The 19,352-nt window shown below is 39.4% G+C and overlaps 1 protein-coding gene across 1 annotated transcript; it reads right to left on the bottom strand.

Moving 5' to 3' along the window:
* Positions 1-8,406: 8,406 nt before the first annotated feature.
* On the bottom strand, positions 8,407-17,358 carry LOC128372487 (voltage-dependent calcium channel gamma-4 subunit-like). Its single transcript, XM_053332584.1, has 4 exons — positions 17,136-17,358; positions 11,249-11,332; positions 10,040-10,180; positions 8,407-8,963 (listed from the first exon to the last, which is right to left on the bottom strand). Exons 1-4 carry the CDS (start codon positions 17,356-17,358, stop codon positions 8,407-8,409), a joined length of 1,005 nt encoding a protein of 334 aa, XP_053188559.1.
* Positions 17,359-19,352: the final 1,994 nt, after the last annotated feature.

Genomic DNA, 19,352 nt, shown 5'->3' with positions numbered 1-19,352 from the left:
TCGCTTGTGTGAACATCTTCAAGTCAAGTATAAAGAAATGTACGTAAAGAACATTTGAAAACAACCCATTTTGACCAAAGTACTGTACAGACAAGAGCAGATATCACAAATACAAATAACAAAGCTCACTCACTTCATGATCATATTTCACCTTATTCAACAGTTATTCTATTTTATGTGTGTGTATGTAAGTGTGTGTTTAAGCAGAGTGAATGGATACCGTTTTCTTTCATGAGAGGCAGCCAATTTTGTTGTATGTGAACATGCAATGCATTGATTGTTTAATTAATTAATTAATTCACAGCTCATAGGCACAAATAGAGACTACATAGGGAAAGTTGGACTTTAAAGAGTCAATAGAGGGGGCAGATCTGATTGGGAGGGGAATGCTGTTTCACAGTCTAGGGACTGCAACTGCAAAAGTGTGGCCACTCCTGGACTTAAGTTTAGATCTAGGGGCAACCAGGAGCCTCAAGTCAGCTGACCTGAGGGACCCAGAGGCCCCTTGACAGAAGTGCAAGAGCATGAGGACATAAGGACATCTACTGACCATAGTCCATTTGTCTAGAAATAAGTTTTTCCTGCAAAAACGTATAGTTTATTTTGTTGGAGTAGGGAATATTAACTGGACAAGTTACCTTAAAGGCATGAAATATATAGAGAGACACGGTGCAGACAATAGACCAGAAATGTGAACCTTATAGAAGCACTAGAGGGAAAGTCAGGGGTGTCACCAAAGTCAGTCAGTCAAGTTTATCCTCTGGGGATCATGAATATCTGTCACACCTCTTGTGTAAATCCATCCAAAAGATGCTAAGATATTTCACTGGATAAGTGGAAATGTATCCAGTGAAACTTTTATCTACTGCTGACACAAGAGGAAAAGTCAGGAGCTCAGCAAAGTTATTAGGAACATGAATGTCTGCCTGCTCTGACTCACAGGCTGGCATTGCAATCCATACAGCTGCCACAAGTGTGTCTAAAAAAAGCATGATCTTTCACATGTTATAGTGGGCAATCAAATGCAAAACAGCCCTGTGATAAATTTAAAAAAAAGTTGAAGTTGATGGTGGTGAGTCCAGGACAGATCAGTGAATTTAAAGGCTTATGAAAGACATTGAGTATTATAAACCACTGCATAGTACAACTCTGACAAGTTATTATAGTGGTCCCCATATTATTTTCACTGCGCAAAATTGGATAAACAAACGAAATATGCTGTTCATGTTAAAATGTAATCCACCAGGATAAGTCAGAGGATGTCAGGTCGCATTGTGGCAAAGGTTAAGCTAGGTTAAAAAATGTTGCAGGATGACCCTACATTTTTTTGCTGGACCCCTCTGCCTTGGCATTATTGCTGTGTCGCTGGACTGGTCTCATTCAAATGAATGAAAGAAGTTTTTCCATGCAGAGTTAAAGTTAGCCTCTGCATTCTTAGCTGTGTAATAAAGGCAAGTAGGCTACTAATAATCCTCAGTAACATAGTTAGTTAACATAGTTAAGCTATCTGCCTAGTTTGCTTCAGTGATAGCAAGGGAAAGCTTCATTCTATTGTACTTCACACAGCATAGAACAATTTCAATTTTGGTCATAGCAAAGCAAAACTTTTGATTCTGAGGCACTTAAACTAAACCGTCATGCTTACCGTAACTGTGTTATACAGCTGCTGATATCAGACTACCAAATAACAAAATGGCAACAGAACAATATAATTGATAGCTGTATTTTTAAGACTTATGGTGCCTTTAAGTGTTTTTTTTCTTTTTTCTTTGATAATTGTAAATGTACCAAGCAAGCTAGCGTGCATACTGTTATTGTAAATCTATGGCAAAATATTACTCCACTTCGTCTCTTAAGATAATGAGACTAAGTGGAGGAGATAAAGAGATAGAAAATGTGCTTCAGATGATAAGAAAACCCAAAAAGGTGTGCTAATCCCTTTTAACTCCCCTACAGTAAATCACAGTGGTACATCTCTGTTTGTCTTTTTTAAGCCTTGGCCCACTTTGAGTCTCTTTATGAAAATTGTGACCCACTTCCCTCTAGTGTGAACACAGGCACCAGTGAAAGTCAAAAAGTGGAACTTTAAAACCCTCTGCAAATCTGCACACATGATACTACTAAGCTTTGATGATAACATTTCACTCACCATTTTACACGCTAAGATACATGGACATGAGTACCCCACGTGAGGCCATTTTACAATAGATTCCATGAAACACCACAAAGAGGAACTAACAGGGTTTAAACATTTAACCAAAGTAAATGAAACATCATTAGCATTTGTACATTAAATTGAAGGTGTGTGCACTCAAAGTATCCATTACAATCATCCATCTATGAAAGCAGGCAGAAGCTGTCCAAATCTAATGGACGTTTTACTAATAGTCGCTGTGTCTTATCACTTCTGAGGTGGTAATTTAGATAGTAACTTTAGGGAAGTTGACTAAGTGTACAGTTAGCACTGTACACTAATAAGGTCCTAGATTCAACTCTGGTCGACTGGAGCCTCTCTGAATAGGGTTAGGGTTAGGGTAGAAACAAAATGACAATTCCTGGCCCAACATGCAGGTGGATCTGTGCCTCTTGACATATTGTCCCTCTGTGTTCGCTCTATAATAGAAGGTGTCCTCCAGGGTGTGCCTAAACCTCGAGCTGGGATATCTAGAAGTTACCCCTTACCTCCTTTGAGCTATATTTGGGATAAAGGACATCAATGTGGAAAAACAGCTGTGCCTTGGCTTTGTGCGTGATGAAAATATCTCTGGAGAGTTACGCCTCCTAAATGCTTCGCAAGCCTGATTTATAGCAGGTGAATTCCTGACTGTGATGACATAACGTTCCTGTTAGCTGAGGTAAAAGACATCTTTTTTATACAGCCAAATAATTACACAGCTATTTTAAATAATAATTGCTATGCCCCTTTTATTTGAACTGACCTAAAATGAAACATTTTAACTTTTATATATTTTTTATTGATTGTTGGTCAACACTGATGACCATCATTGGTTGTTGGAATGCACTGAGAGATTAGAGGTCATGACAGTGCCGTACAGAAGGCAGAAGGAAAATCATAGCAGCACCTGTGTGTGTGTGTGTGTGTGTGTGTGTGTGTGTGTGTGTGTGTGTGTGTGTGTGTGTGTGTGTGTTGAAGTGGAGGGATGGAGTGACCTCTGTGTCATACTACATAAACAATCAGTGAAACCTTTAATCAATTCAATTATTCCCACAGCTCACCATCTTTTTGAATGATGACACTAACATAATGACTTCCAAAGGGGGAACAACCCCTGACCTGTTGGACATTGGCTGCTTCAACCTTTGACCTTTGTTGCATTGAGGCAGCCAGAGTGGAACTGTAAGTGTAGATCTGAATCCTCAGGGAGGCTTTTCACACTTCAAATACCTTCCAAGGGAAATGACCTCATCCTGTGGACTAATTGTGTGGACAGAACCTGAACCACTAAACCCTATTGATTATAACCACAAAGGACACACAGCTATATTGATTAGGCTTTATCATGACTGCTTCCCAATTGCAAGGATTATGCCCTAATGTTGAGGTTAAAAGAGACATTGATCACTTTCTGGAAAAGCTTGTGTATTTTAAATCCCAGTGTGGTTATCTTTGGTCTTAGTTGACCTAAACATTCTTTATGACTTAAATTGTGACAAAAACTGCAATTTGAGAAACATTCTAAACGTGTTTTTGAGATGTATTTGTTACTGTCAAAGAAAACAGAGGCACACCCATTATGGTTAATAATATGATGAACGTTCTTAATAAAGGAGGGCGGAACTATTGTTTTGTCTTTTTGGCTTCTAATATGAAGATAGTGTACAGCAATCAGCTATGTTTCGTTTTCATGTTTACTCCAAAGGTTTCTGCAGCACTAAGATTTTAATAGTTGTCTATGTTCACTTTTAGGTTATTGACTGAGTTTGAACATGACAGCAGTTTAAAAATGATTTATTTTTATTTATTATTATTTATTGTGCGCAGGTCGTCGAGTGGTTAGAGTGCATGCCGTATACGCAGCCGACCCAGGTTCGAATCCCAGTCAGAGGTCCTCTATCTCCCATGTTTCCTGTCTGTCTACTGCTAAATAAAGGTGTCTATGCCAGACAAAGTCTTTAAAAAAAAAGTATGTTATTTATTAAAAGTTTTTCCTATGAAGTCTTAATAATGAGGGACGTACATAAAGTGTAGGAGCTGTCACCTGTGACATGACACTGACATGCTGTCATCTTGAGTTAATCCTTATTGGGTTGAATGGAAGGAGTGAGTTCCGCTCCAACATGGCATATTTCGACATAAACCCTGACATTGCCACGCCCATGTGTTTTAATGCGCTTTATATACTGTATTAGATTTCAGGGATATATCAGTGCATCATGTCAAAATGCTTGTTTAAAGCCCCTGAAAAGTATTTGGCAATAATATTAAACATTCATTTTCATTGTCAAATATTGCTGTACAACAATCCAAGTAAAAGACTGCAAAAAAGCATTGTTAGGTATTATTTATTAAGAGTTTAAATCTAAAAAAACAGCTAATCTGTTTCATTTGGGATGAGTGAATGTAGTTTGATCAGATCTGATTAACAGCTGGTAACACAAAATACATACATTTCTTGTGAAGTAACTTAAACTGTTCTGACTTTGGCTGAAAGCAGCATGTTCAGTAGGACAGCATCAATCATAATAAAACAAATCAAGCAAATTAAACAGATTTAATTAGATTCAGTTTCATTCTTTTAAGTAATTTTATTAACATTACAAAGCAGAGCAAAATATATTCAATCCTCTCATAGGAAGTAAAGACACTTTGCATTTACAGGCCTGGCAGTATCATACATTATAGATAATTGATAGATGTTGTTATCTCACTGAAACACATTTTTGAGTGTTGAGCACAATGATTGATAAAACAATTTAAGACACACATATATGACTTTGATTACAACATTTCTTCATCTGTATTCTAACTTTAATCTCAGAAAATGGTGCCATAGTGCACCAACTCTCTTCTGTACCAATTTGCTTCTGCCATGTTGAAGTATTTCAGTTCAGCCCTTTTTAAAATGTTGAATATGTGTGTGTATGTGTAAGTTTAATGAGGGAGAAGAGGTGAAAAATTGTTCCATTGATGGTGACAGCTTCTTATGTGCATCAGCTAAAGAGTTGTTTTACTGTCACTGACTCATTGATGTTTGCTTGTTATAAGACAAGACGCATTTCTGTAGATGTTGTAAAAAATAATTAGCTGTATTACACTATACCATCATGATGGGATGTTTTTCATGTGTCATAGCTGATGAAAAGCGTTACTCTAAGCTCCGGATGCTGCTGGCTAAATCCAGCCTTAGCACAGTGACAGATGTCATCCTAATGGACGCCTGTGGTTCCTGGATCGACAGTATGTCATCAATACCAACATCTCGGGAGCAGAGATACAGTAGCACCTGTAGAGATGGAATCTCTCAGGAGGAAATCACATCTAGCTCTCACATTCATCTCAGCTAATAAACAGTATGAATATCACATAATATTAATTCACATGTACTGCTGATGAAAAAGTGATTACCTCATAGAAATGAATCAAAAAGCAGCGTGACATATAGTGTTAATGACAGTGACATTATAACTGATATTCTTTGTTAGAAGACACACTGGTTTCAGAAAAAAAGAAGTAAAATTGTGATGTTTTTTCCTGTGTTAGATAACAAAAATGTTTTTCTCTGTCTTTCGAATATCAGGAAAGTTTCTTCACAAAGCCTTAAAATGAAGTCAGGTTGAAGTCATCAATGTTAAGAAGTCCGGTGTCAGTCAGTGTCTAACCCTAACCCTAAGCCTAATTTACATTTACACCTGCCTATTATATTTGTAATTTTCCAACATTGTGTCTTCATCAACTCTCCAAGTTAACAGGGGAAACTTGATTTATGACTATATCCAAAATATATTTCAGCAACTTTTTATTACTAAACTTCTAACTCATAAATTGCTTTTTATATAAGCCATTGCTTCCTGTAAATACTTTGTTATGCCATTGGGTATAAAGGTAGCTGAAGCATACCACGTCATCTACCACCAGCATATCAGGTCACAAAGACAGAACCTGAGTTGAGACTGATACTAACAAGCACATTGGCTAGTTCTGACTGCATGGAGAGGTGACCCTGCTATTCTCCTCTCAATTACTGGAGGAGATATTTCACTGTTGCACAACAGGAGGACTGGGGCGCAGCTTTATTGTGGATGAAAATATAAGTGAGGGTCCATTGCATTCAGATTCATAGGGTTTAACAGTCTGGGTGATGGACGGAGAAGAGGGGGTAAAGAAGAGTCACTCAAATTCAGGGTTGGACTGGGAAACAAGGTTATGAGGCACAGTTTGCCATTATACAGATACATCACACACATGCAGAATGAAAAGAAGTCAATTCTCATTCAAGGCTCCCCCCTCTCCAACTCAGTGACTTGAATGACAACTGTAGCTGGGGGAGTAGAAAATTCGCAGAGACTACACGCCCTCTCACGGCACTGTTTGTTTATACACGCATGGAAACCGCCGTGACACTGATTCACAAAGCAACAACCAAATCAAACCAATTCCGACTGCTGCTAAAAATATTCAAGTGTGAAACAAACCATGAAGCAGACAGGGAAACTAGTCAAGCATGTGCTATACCAAGAATGAATGATTTGAACTCCTACTAGCCCCACACACAAACAACACCAATTTTGCATGAGCTCGTGTTTGGAGACAAGAAGACAAGCTTTTCCAAGTCTGGGTGAGCATTTGGGAGACTGTTAGTTCAGTCAAGCATTAAGTTGGCTGATGCCGATTTCCTTTAACACCCTGTGGTTGTCTGACTGTCTGCCACACATAGCAGAGCATAAGAGGCTCATCAACCCTGCATCATTAGTTAAATACTTCACTTTTTGAGCAAAGAGAGCAAAAACTGTGGAAAATGTGGCTCTGTTGATCAGCTCTCAGTTTATATGTTGTATTAAAAACACAAGCAAAATGAAGTTAACTGTAATTGCAGAGCTCAATGTTGAAGAATTTGCCTCTTCAGTCACTATTTACCATTACTGTTCTGTAATAACAATCACAGTATTTTGTTCGGAATGTGAAGTGTTCTGTCAAAAGGTACTTCAAAACCTTTTCTTCTTAAGGAAGCAAACCAACAGGATCTGAATAAAAATAAAGCTGTCAGTACAATTTTCCAATATCCATCATGTAATGGACCAGTTCTTAAAACACACACACAAAATTGTTTCTTCTTTGATGATGATTCATTGAAAGTGATGACGAGTTCAGTGTCGGCTACAGCTGTATTCTTTGCAGCGTGACACAATCAGACATGAACCCTCTAAACACACAGGCAGTAAATGCAGAAAATGAGGGTGATGTTAATTAACGGCAAAACACATACAGCGTGATCTCACCTCGGTCTTTACACACCAACTGCAACAGTCTGTCTGGCTTAGGTAAGGAAACCAAAACAACTTAAACATATTGGTTTCCTCTCATAATAAGCTCTACATTGCTAAAAGTTAATACATTTGTTCCTTACATTGTCCCTGAGGTACAGAGAGCAAACTAGACAACACTGACAAATCATGTACTGACATTAGTGTGCGCCTCTTCATTTTTCTTGATACATATCTACAGAAAGTCATATTCAAACTACAAATATGTGTCATCTTGTGGCAGTGTTTCAGAGCCATTACACACATTTCACATACTGCAATGCACATAGTTCTTACAGTACATGACTCAGACAGAAGCACGAGAGAGGTTATTGAGATACAATAAAAATATTTAAATGGCAATTGAGAAGGCTTAAGACTATTAAAGGTGTACAGATTAAGATAGCACCAGTGGTTAAGGTAAACCAATACAATACACAAATACTCTGAAGACTTTATACAAACAATTACATATATCACTTCATTGTAGCAACTACTTTTTTCATTTCAGAGTAATAGAAAGAATGTTTAATTTATTATACTGGGCATAAAGTCGAAAAAAGGTTCTTCTGTTTATCAAGCAAAGTCTTTTGTGGCTATCCTTCAAGTTACTTCTCCAAACAGTAGGTATCATATATTGGAAATGAAATCTCAAATATTGCTACAAAGTGGCTGCATCCACTTTCTAAACAAGATACTAAGCTGTATCACAAAGCGTTTCACTTTTCCTTTTCCTCCAGATGTAACAGAGATTGGCACTTTTCTGTCACAGAGGGACGCAAGGAAACAATTTTGAGTTCTGACCTTTCAGCATTGCTGCTGTCTTGAATAGCCCCGGGGAGGAGCTGTCCTTTCTCATCAACTGTACAATATCTAATGTTTTCCATCAAGCTTATTGTTTTGTACAACAACACACTCCTGAGCTCATACTGGCGTGGTCCTCCTGCTCACTCCATCTTTAAGGTCTTTCTGGAAGCAGTTGTGGACCTGTAAAAACCCAGAGCCTCTCTCAGGACTGTAGGGTCCTGCAGTCCCACTTCCACCCTTCAAAGGGTCTCTGCTGAGGGCGTACAAAGATATATCTCCCATGGGCAACCCCATCCCCAACCCTCCTCCTCCGCTGCTTCCTCCACCAATCTTCATTCCCACTGGGGAGGTCTCACGGGACGGGTCACTTGATCTCGAGCTGGAGCGTGAGCGCCTTCGTCTGTAGCGGTAACTTGGGATGCGAGAGTACGGCGAGGAGGATGAGGTAGTTTTGATGAAGTCACGTCTGGCTCGGAAGTGCGTCTCTTTGTTTTTCTCTATGTATATGTTGACAGCAAGAACCCCCACCGACTCGGCCACAATGAAGGAGAGGGCGCCGAAGTAAAAGGACCAACCGTAGTTGTAATGGTTTTTCTTGTCCTCGTCTTTCTTGTCACTGGGATCACCGGCGTTGCTGGAGATGTAGACGATGATGCCTATGATGTTGCTCAAACCTGAGGAGATGAAGAAAAATGTGAAAGGATTTTTGAAAACTCTCATACTGTATATGAGTGTAAATGCATTATGTTTAGGCACAAATAAGAACAATAAAGCCCAGTGGTGTGCACAAGGGGGGGGGTAGGGGTTGCACCCCCTCGTGGCCCAATTGCTGAAAAACACTCGCTAAAGTGCCCTCTTGGGAGCCAAAACGCATGCTAAGGTGCCCTCTTGAGAGCCAAAAAGCTTGCTAAACTGCCCTCCTGGTTGGCAAAACACTAAACTGCCCTCTTGGGAGCCAAAACGCGTGCTAAGGTGCCCTCTTGGGAACCAAAACGCATGCTAAGATGCCCTCTTGAGAGCCAAAACGCATGCTAAAGTGCCCTCTTGGGAGCCAAAACGTGTGGTAAACTGCCCTCCTAGTTGGCAAAACACGCAAAACTGCGCTCTTGGGTGGCAAAACGTGTGCTAAAGTGCCCTTTTGGGAGCCAAAACGCGTGGTAAACTGCCCTTTTGGGAGCCAAAACGCGTGGTAAACTGCCCTCCTAGTTGGCAAAACACGCAAAACTGCGCTCTTGGGTGGCAAAAACGTGCACTAAAGTGCCCTCTTCAGTGGCGAGAGCGTGCTGTATGTGCCCTTTTTTTTCTTTTCGCCCCCGCCCTTCGAAAAGTCTGTGCACGCCACTGATAAAGCCTGCTGAAGTGTAATCTGCACTACAGTGTAATTTGCACAAATTCATCACCTATAACACCTGAGAAAATATTTTTATATATAGTTAAGCTTCTTAATTATTGTGTGGAAAGAAAGACATTTACATTATGATAAGGCAACTTGAATGTTCGCACTTTTCCTGCAGATTTTCACCTTCTAACATTCCCCTTTGCATATGAAATTATGGAGAAAAAAATTATTTGATAGTAAGGGAAAAGATGCTACTGTATGTTAAAAAGAATGAGATAACAAAAACTTTTTGTTGCCTGCTCCTTCCCTTATGTCCCTCTCCTCTTTTCTGTCTATGACACCACACAGAATATATTTGTTGTCGCCCTAGTTTGTGTGTTTATCTGTGGTGCACTGTCATTATTGTCCTACCTGCAGCCACAAACAAGATGCCAGCACTGAGCAGGATGTTGTTCTTGCTGCTGTAGATACGTCCAACGCTGACACACAGGCCACCCAACATGAGCAGGATGGTACTGAGGATTGGGAAGAGGCTGGATGCACGCACTATACCTGTGAATATCAGATGGAGAGAGACAATTGCAATAAAGATGGAGAGAAATCCTCAGTTGTAATTATTGTCATGTAAGATAGGCTAGTATTGGCCATGCTTCATGCTATCTGGGGATACCAAGAGTAGAAACAGCTACTCAATCATGTGAGTTAAAGGTTTGCTATCATTACTTATTCAACAAATGTATATTTTTTTCACAGCTACTGAGAGTGAACCAAAGACACTTAAAAAACACCTCTATAGACTTGAGTGGAGCTGCATTAGGTGATAATTCAAGCAACACCTTTCAGCTTTTATTATACCATATTCATTAAAATGCACTGTGCTTTAACATAGGAATTATGTGTCTAGCAGAAGAACTTATTGAAAAGAATAATCACCCACTATACATTAATGGTGCCACTCATATGCCACCTTATTGAATAGCCTAACCTGTCTGGAAAATAAGACTATATGGCACGACTGGCTAACCACATGCCACCAAGTGTAGAAAATAAAAAGGGAATGAGAGAGGAGCAGAAAATACTTTTAATTAAAGTGATGAATACTTCCAAAGACAGAAAGGCCTGTTTGGCAGATGTCCTTGCCTTTCCATGACACAAACCAAGTGAGTGTAGGCTTTAATTTTCATGAGCTTACTGAAATTCATCAATACAGACAACGCCAAAGATGGGAACAGTTGCCAAGGGGCACAGGGTATAAACCAAATGTGATATGTTGAGTGAGACTGATCTTAGACCTCAAGCAATTTTCACTGTGGCAGCTCAGCTTTATTTTATTTTTTATTTTTCTCCCAGATCTCTTCATGAAACTACCTTGTTGTTGTTCAATGTGAGATGTCCTCTTGGGTGAAGTCATGTTTTAGACAAGCACTATTACACAACAGCACACAACACACTTCATCATCTCTATAACTCCAGTTACTGTCATGACATCAGGCTTTTATATGGGAGGGATAGAGATGTCATGACACGTTAAATATCCTTGTAATAACTCCATCGCCATTTGAAAAAAAGAGGGAGGATTAAGAGTTGAAGTGTTAGAAGATGAATGTTGCATCGACTTACGTAAGATGTACTCTGAGCTGTCTGTGTCATAGTCATTATCCTCTGGAAAATGATTGATCCGAAAACAGCTTCCTTTGTTGATACCTGCGGAGAAGTCAAAAGCACACCAGGTGTGAATGTGACAAATGGAAATATCAGCCAACAGTTAAGAGAAAATACTGTTTTTATAATGAAGCTTCATCATCCACTGAATCAATGGGTGACTTGTGATCCTGAGACAAATGCAATGTAGAAAATTGGAGTCTCTCTTGTTAGTAAAGAATATCTAAATGAATGCTGAACTGTCCTCTTTCCATCTCTAACCACATCAGAAACTGTTTGAGGACAGACTGCTCTGGATCTGTGGTTTAGAAGTTCTCAAGCCCTCAGGCACCTTCTATTCAAAGTCTCTTCACAGAACATCTTCCCTCTACTTTTAAGAGAATAAAACATTGGAGCATTATGAATATTGAAAGGTTAGACTTTGAATTAAGACTCTTATGTCTGATTCCCCCCCACCACCACCACATCCTGTCATTTCTGTCTTTGTTACTGTGTTAGCTGCTTTTGAGCCATGCTAGACACCTGCAGATATATTAGTGGACATGGTAATCCTCTGTATGAAATTATAAATATGTCTAAACACATAACCTAACCTAACCTAACCCTAACCCTAAACACAGATTGGGTTCTCAACTTTTGTTATACTTTGTGACAGAGGAAGTTTGATAAAAGACAGTACTGACATCTTTCCTTTTATTTGTTTATTTAGAAAATGTGCATTTCACAGGATAACCTTCTATCTGAAATGTCCTAATTTTTCTGAAAATATAAATGTCATGCTATGCCATGCTACCTAAGTCAAATAGTGCCTCTGACTGTTGGTCATGTCCTAGTAAATCAAATGATTCATAATAGTGGACATGAAAAAAGTTGAAATAAGGCACCTAGAAAAGCTAACCAAAAACCAAAATTTGATTCCAGCCAATGTTCAGGCTTGTTTAAGGTGCTCCGATTACTTTCACTTTCTCAGTACAAGTTCTATCAATTGCCTTTTGGTTGTATACTGTACATAGTTGATTAAAAATGTATGGAGTGATTTGTTTGTATAGATAAATTGCAAATACATCAACAAGAAATAATCAATTGTAATCTTTTATACTGAACAAACACGCCAAAAGTCATCCATCAATTTGAATAGACAGCTCTGCATATACACTTTATTTAAAGGTATTTAGTTTTTTGCCACTAGTAGTGCAGTAGTAGTGCTACAGAGTAATGTTGTGACAAGTCTATCCCTTGTTTTTATGTATCACTCATGAGCATTCAGGTGATATGACACAAGGTTTCATGCTAAAGCTTCAATGATTCATTGATTCATAGGTTGACAGAAAATTGTCTAAAAAAAAATTTCTTTTTTTAAGAAAAAATACATTACATTGATGTAAATTGAATATTTTGGGGTTTTTGGACCTCAGACTCCAGGATGTGAGGAGCACTTTCTCACCAAATTTTCATTTTTTTTTATCAACCAAATGATTAATTGAAAAAAATAATCAGCAGATTAATCGATTAGAAAATGAATCACCCCTATGTGCTTTTCCACAAATTGATGGAAAAGCAGATGGTGGCAGTAATGCGCAAAGATGTATAGCAATACACCTGCAGAGGTATGCAAAAAGAAGTCTGCAAGCTACCAAAACTTTATGTAATCAATGCAGGATTTGAAAATATCTTATGGAATGGAATAATGTTAAACTGGTTTGTTCTTCATCAACAATACATACAATGTGTTTTTGTGAGAAACTGGGAATGTAAACATTATTATGTTTATTTACATGAAACTTTCAAAGAATACCTTTTAAGTCACTTACTGTGTGTGACCTGACCTACTGTTATTGTTGCTGACATTCAGTCTCACCTAAGTGTGCTTTGGTATAAGTTGCTTTCCAGTGATGTTTGGAGGAGATTGATGATTTGTGTGGGGTGTTCACAAACCCTAACCCTTCTATATGTTCCTGATTTAGTATTTTGACATGATTTCACAATTTCAACCATCAGCACATATTGTTGTCTGCAAAGCTTTACAGATAATATCAGAGACTGCTGAGACAATGAAAAAAACAGAGAAGGGATGAAACATAGGGTACTTGGCAGCCCAGACTCAGTATATCTTTTTTTAAAAACACTAATACCAGCATAGATGTCTCCATCACCCACTTCTCTCCTTTCTATGCCTTATAATGTTTTCCTCTTCAACCCTCTTTCAGTTTCATATGTTCAATACACTACATACACTATATTGCCAAAAGTATTCACTCACCCATCCAAATTACTGAAATCAGGTGTTCCAATCACTTCCATGGCCATAGGTGTATAAAATCAAGCACATTTGTGAAAGAATGGTAGCTCTCAGGAGCTCAGTGAATTGGTACTGTGATAGGATGCCACCTGTGCAACAAGTCCAGTCGTGAAATTTCCTCACTCCTAAATATTCCACAGTCAGCTGTCAGTGGTATTATAACAAAGTGGAAGCGATTGGGAACGACACCAACTCAGCTACGCAGTGGTAGGCCACATAAAATGATGGAGCAGGGTCAGCAGATGCTGAGGCACATAGTGTGCAGAGGTCGGCAACTTTCTGCAGAGTCAAACGCTACAGACCTCTAAACTTCATGTGGCCTTCAGATTAGCTAACAGTGTGTAGAGAGCTTCGTGGAATAGGTTTCCATGACCGAGCAGCTGCATCCAAGCCATACATCACCAAGTGCAATGCAAAGCGTGACAGGGGCCTGACACAGGCCAGCAACTGACTGATAGCAGTGTCCTATAGGTAACAGATTCATGACGTAGTAGAATTTAGAGGGTGTGATTCCATACTGCCTTGCATTAAATCAATATTAAAAGTTGACTGGAAATTTGAAAAAATGACTGTAATAATAAATGTAATCATGTGTTATTATAAGACATTTATTGACAATAATTAAGCATACAATACAATTAAAATAAATAAATGATTGCACTTAATAACTTAAACTAAAATCCTGATGGCACGTGAATCTTAATACAAGCCTTATAATGCTGGTCATATTGTAAGATAAATAACAATAAATGAAAATAAACCCCCTCAAAAATCAGAGAGAGAGAAAGAGATTTCAGACTGATCACTCTAAAGACTCCATCACACTTCCTGACTCCATCAACCAAAAGGTCTTGGAAAACCAGTGCACAGTAAAAGATAGCAACATTTTTTGAAGTTGTAGTTTTTTCAAGATTAAAAAAAAGATGCCAAAGTAAAATGAGTACATCAATAAATAACACACAGAAGGCCAGCGAGTAATAATCAGAGAAATGACGGTGATAAGGACAGAGAGAGAAAGAGAGTGAGCTCAGTTGGGGAGGAATCTCCCCAGAGCATCTGTCTGAGAGACCGGAGCCCATCTTTTATTACTCAGCATAGCTTCACCATGGCAACCCCCCCAACCCCCCCCACCCCCCGGCAACCCAGAATCACATTTCTAGCTCCGCTTCTCAGAGGACGCCTTTGACATCTTACTAATGTATTCACCAGGCTAGCACACACTCACACACAAACACACATGCAACGTCTTGCCATGAAAGACCAGAGAGCAGCCTTTATGATACCAGAGACGCTCAAACAATCACTTTAAGAAAAAAAAAAAACCTTAAGATTGTGGCTCACACCAAATCAGCAGGATTTGTCCATTTGAAGCGGTAATAAATGTCTCCTTGGAACACATCATATCTTTTATCACCACCCCTGCATCTTCAGTGATCAGGGGTGAGTGGCTTAAGTGAGAGTTCTTGTTTTATTTCAGCATGACTGGTTGCAGAACAAGACTTCACTTTGTCTCCTTTAAAAGCTCATTCGGCATCATTGCTCACCTTCAGTCAACCTCCTCCTTGTTCTAAAAGGCACAACACTCATACAGACATCTACTTGGCACGCAGAGACAAGCATTATTTCTTCCATAAGGTTAGCTAACGTATCCTGGGGCTTACCCATTATTTATGCCATTCATTTGACCTAATACAGCTGGTTAGACTCCATCTTGTTCTTTGTTCCTAGAAGAGACTCTCTCTCTCTCTCTCTCTGAACCAGGCAATAAAACAAGTGGACAATTAGGATTTGAAAAAAAGCAAAGTCAAGTTAAAGTGATGATCCTTATTTATTCATTTAAACACAACCACAAAGGGGCATGTACACATGACTGTAACCCAAAGAACAATCTCTCCAATGGCCAATTTGTTTGAAGTCACTACAATTTGAAAAGTAAGCCTATGATTGGATATCATTAACACCATGACTTAACCAAGGTCTTGGAAAGTCCTGGGGCCTCAGCTAGCTCCAATGGAAGCTACAGGTGTGCCACTAGAGGACAGCTTGATCCAATTTCACAACAGTGTGGAAATACATGTGTGGTGTGTGTGTGTGTGTGTGTGTATGTGTGTGTGTGTGTGTGTGTGTGCACTCTTCACGTTCATTTCTGCAGATGATACTCTCAAGGGTTTGAAGTGCATCAGGGAATTCTTCTTTTGACTAACTTTACAGAAAACACATACATAGTAATGTATCTTTTTAAAAATCAGTAAGAGTAGTGGTAATGCAGAACCAAAGTGCCTTAAGTGTGGATTCGATAATGGTTAGTATTCTCTTGTGATCAACAAGGAATTTATGAATTATACATCATTCTATCATATGATTATAATCATATGCCACATGTCACTGCAGCATCTGTTTGGTAAAATAAGAAGGAGCATATAAACATGCAAAAGTGTCATACAGTATAGGCAAGTGTGGGACAGCTGAACAACTAAAATATCCAAATATATCCAAGTTGTGGTGTTTACAAAGAGAATACCTTACAAGTCAGCAACTGACTATTTTCCTTATTTACTTATACATGTCAGTTAAAAGTTAGTCAAAGGGAAGGAAAGAATGGAGATTTCAATACCAGCCAGCAGTGGACAGCGCCACAGCAGGCGGGGCTGATGGAAGACGTCATTGATGACAACTTTTACGGATCAAGTGATTGACTTCATTGATTTGGCTTCCTTTTAATGAAGCAATTGCGCGCATTTGTGTGCAAACGTACCAACGCAAGTTGCTCTACCAACGCAAGAAGCCCAACCCAAATATCCTCAGGCGTTTGTTTTATGGATCATGGATATGCAGCGAAACAGCTGACAGAATATTGACAGGATTTCATGAAGCAATAAGTCAGTGCCTGGCTAAATTGTTGCCTCCGAACTTATTTCATTAGTCTATGCAATTTCATGGAGGGAGTTGCCAAGCAACCATATCGCTTTAATGAGACAATCAGAGCAAATTCTTTCATTATTAGCCTACTAGACCACAACGTAGTTTGATCTCTATGTCACGATCAAACCATTATTTCGTCTTTTTCAGTCACGAACTGAATCGTTTACAGGGGAAACTGACACAAACGTAGCATTACGCATGCCTTTGAGCGCAACAAGCAGCATTTCCCTCCACTTTGTCTTGCACAATTTCACGCCCACGTAACTTTCAAAATGCAATTTCATGCATTTAACTCCAAAATAGTTAAAAGGGCTTCATATTGCACCCATTTAGTGTTAAACATGCTTGTGTACTTTCTTTACAAAGACAAACAGTTTTTACGCGGCGTTCCCATGAGAGCGTTTGTTTAAATCCTGATTTATTCCATTTACCAACCTACAGCATCATGACTAGTAATAAATCACACTGCACATATTGTCATCTCGCAACCGTCAAATAGCCTACCGAGTCAAAGTCAATAACAAGCAGGAGATCAACTGGCGCATCATCTGTGCCAACGAGCCTCTGCATGGAATGAAAAAAGTTTGTGAGCTAACGGAGACTAACTATTAGTCTGTGTTTTACCTTCGATACAGCAGATCCGCCACAGCCCGGAGTGCGTCAGGTCGCCTTTGACTTTCTTGGTTTGCATCTGGGTCTCGTCTGTGGTGACATTTGTGGTGTTACAGATATACGCCCGGGAGTAAAGCCAGTAGTCGGTGCCGATGGCGATGGTCATGAGGCTGAAAGCGGTGAAGGCCCCCACGATGGCCAGCAAAGTCTGAACCCTTCGGTCACACCATGCCATGGCGTCTCATAATGTGTTGCTCCTCCACGGCAGTTTACGCACACGGCGAGGAGCGCACGGTGCCCATCATCAACCTGAGAAGCACTTGCGTCTCGCGGGTTTTCCCTCTCATCAGGCCAAGTCTCGATCCTTAACTGTTTGATATGTGCTTCTCTTCCCCCCAAACTCCAGTCGGAGTTCAAATTAAGATGCCGAGCGATGACCACGATTGTAGGTTTCTTTTCAATCCCATATCCTCATTCCTGCTACAGGTGGAAATTTCAAACACAATCTGGAAACGCATTAATCGAAGAAGTACACTTTTATAATTAATTAGAATGAAGTTAACGATATTTATATCGATCACACACCAGTAGGTCTCCTTTTCAGTTTCCTGTTCAATAGTAAACTGCAGGGTTTAACAAAAGATGCGGCATCGTTCATCCAGACCACACCTTCCCCGACTGTGTCCAGGCCAATGGGAGACTGCGAGTTGAACAGCTGGAGGAATAAGAAACAAAAGGCATAAACATATACAGTAATGATAGAAGGCAGAAGAATCAAGAGGTTTAGCTATTTGATTTGCACATACATTTAATACACAGTCAAGAAAGTCTACTCAGCAAACGATTCCCCCCTAACCCCTGCCAAAAATAAAATGAAATAAAAACCCCAAAACACACACACACACACACACACACACACACACACACACACATACAGAACATACACAGATCATCATGCATGCAGTGCTGGTGGTGGGTGTCAAATGTTTTCAAAAATATCTAGAAATCAAGAAAAAGATTTAAGAAAAAACACAGCAGACTGACAGCAGAGTTGAGATTAGAGAGATTTGATGTGTGGCAGAACTACTGCAGCAGAAACTTTAAAGAAGTTGAAAGCATCACCACTGATGAAATATTTCTTAAAATCATCCATCAAAACCACTTTGAAGTTGGCGCAGTCTGCTCGCAAGATCACCCAGCTCATACAAGTAGATAAGACAGACATAAATCTTTGCCACAAGCAGAGAGACTCAGATTCCATGTTCCTAAATGAATGCAGTCTTATATTATCTAAGTTAGGACTGGTGCCTGTCGCTTTAAGCCCCCAGCTTTTCTGACTTTTCTTTTTCACACTGACACAGAAAGAGAAGCAACCACAGCGGGCCTGCAGGGTTTGGCCCAGGATGTTACTGCACTGTATATACTGTCCCATCTTGACCGGGAGCCCCAGCCTATGATCCCAGGCTCTGAAACACTTCCTGGCTTCTGCAAAGAGAGCAAAAACAGTGTGTGAGTGTGAGTTTAGTGGGAGAGGCTGGATAAGTCTGGGGATCATGAGGGAAGAAGAAGGAGGATGGTGAGGATTATGAGTTAAAGTAAGGGAGAAAGGAAAGAGGGGTGTGTGAGATGGATGGTAAAAATTAGATAATGAGGGGCAAAAAAGGAGTGTGTAGGATGAGTAGGGAGAGGTATAGAGTATAAAGAGTTAACTAATTTCACATTTTACACGTTTAGACTTGAAATCAAGTGATGAAAATGTATTTGTGCAGTTTGTTGACTGAGCTGGAAAACATCCTCTACATGTGTTAACCAAGTGTTGAAAGTGGGGAAGTCACAGTAGGTGAGCAGACTGAGGCTGAGAGATTTGATCCTTCAGATTGCATCAGCAGACAGAAAATGTAGTTTGGCAGCATAAATTAATAAATTAATTAACTGCTCATAATGATTTTATACCATCATACATAATATTTTCAGCAGTTTTAGTCTGTTTCAGATGCTGCTTTGTCTTTGAGACTTGGTACAAGACTTAACCACAAATCTGTATAACAGTACCATAAAGCCTCTCAGGCTATTTTTTTGTAGGTATTTAAATGAAAATGTATCAAACACATATCAGTATATACCAACCAATGGATAGGTTTACGTTTTTTAAAAGTCAAAACATTACTCACATGCCCATACATTAAAGTTATAGCTCTTGTTCATACTGGACGCTACCCAGATCCCCTC

The sequence above is a fragment of the Scomber japonicus genome, chromosome 2, assembly GCF_027409825.1.
Source record: "Scomber japonicus isolate fScoJap1 chromosome 2, fScoJap1.pri, whole genome shotgun sequence".
NCBI classification, from domain to species: Eukaryota; Metazoa; Chordata; class Actinopteri; order Scombriformes; family Scombridae; genus Scomber; species Scomber japonicus.
The sequence above is the reverse complement of the archived record's forward strand: the minus strand, read 5'-3'. Positions and strand labels throughout refer to the sequence as shown.

Coding starts and splice junctions, on each gene's coding strand:
- LOC128372487 (XM_053332584.1), bottom strand. CDS start 17,358: ATGGCATGGTGTGACCGAAGGGTTCAGACTTTGCTGGCCATCGTGGGG. Junction 11,333..17,135: donor GCGGATCTGCTGTATCGAAG/GTAAAACACAGA, acceptor ACTTCTCCGCAG/GTATCAACAAAGGAAGCTGT. Junction 10,181..11,248: donor CAGCTCAGAGTACATCTTAC/GTAAGTCGATGC, acceptor TGATATTCACAG/GTATAGTGCGTGCATCCAGC.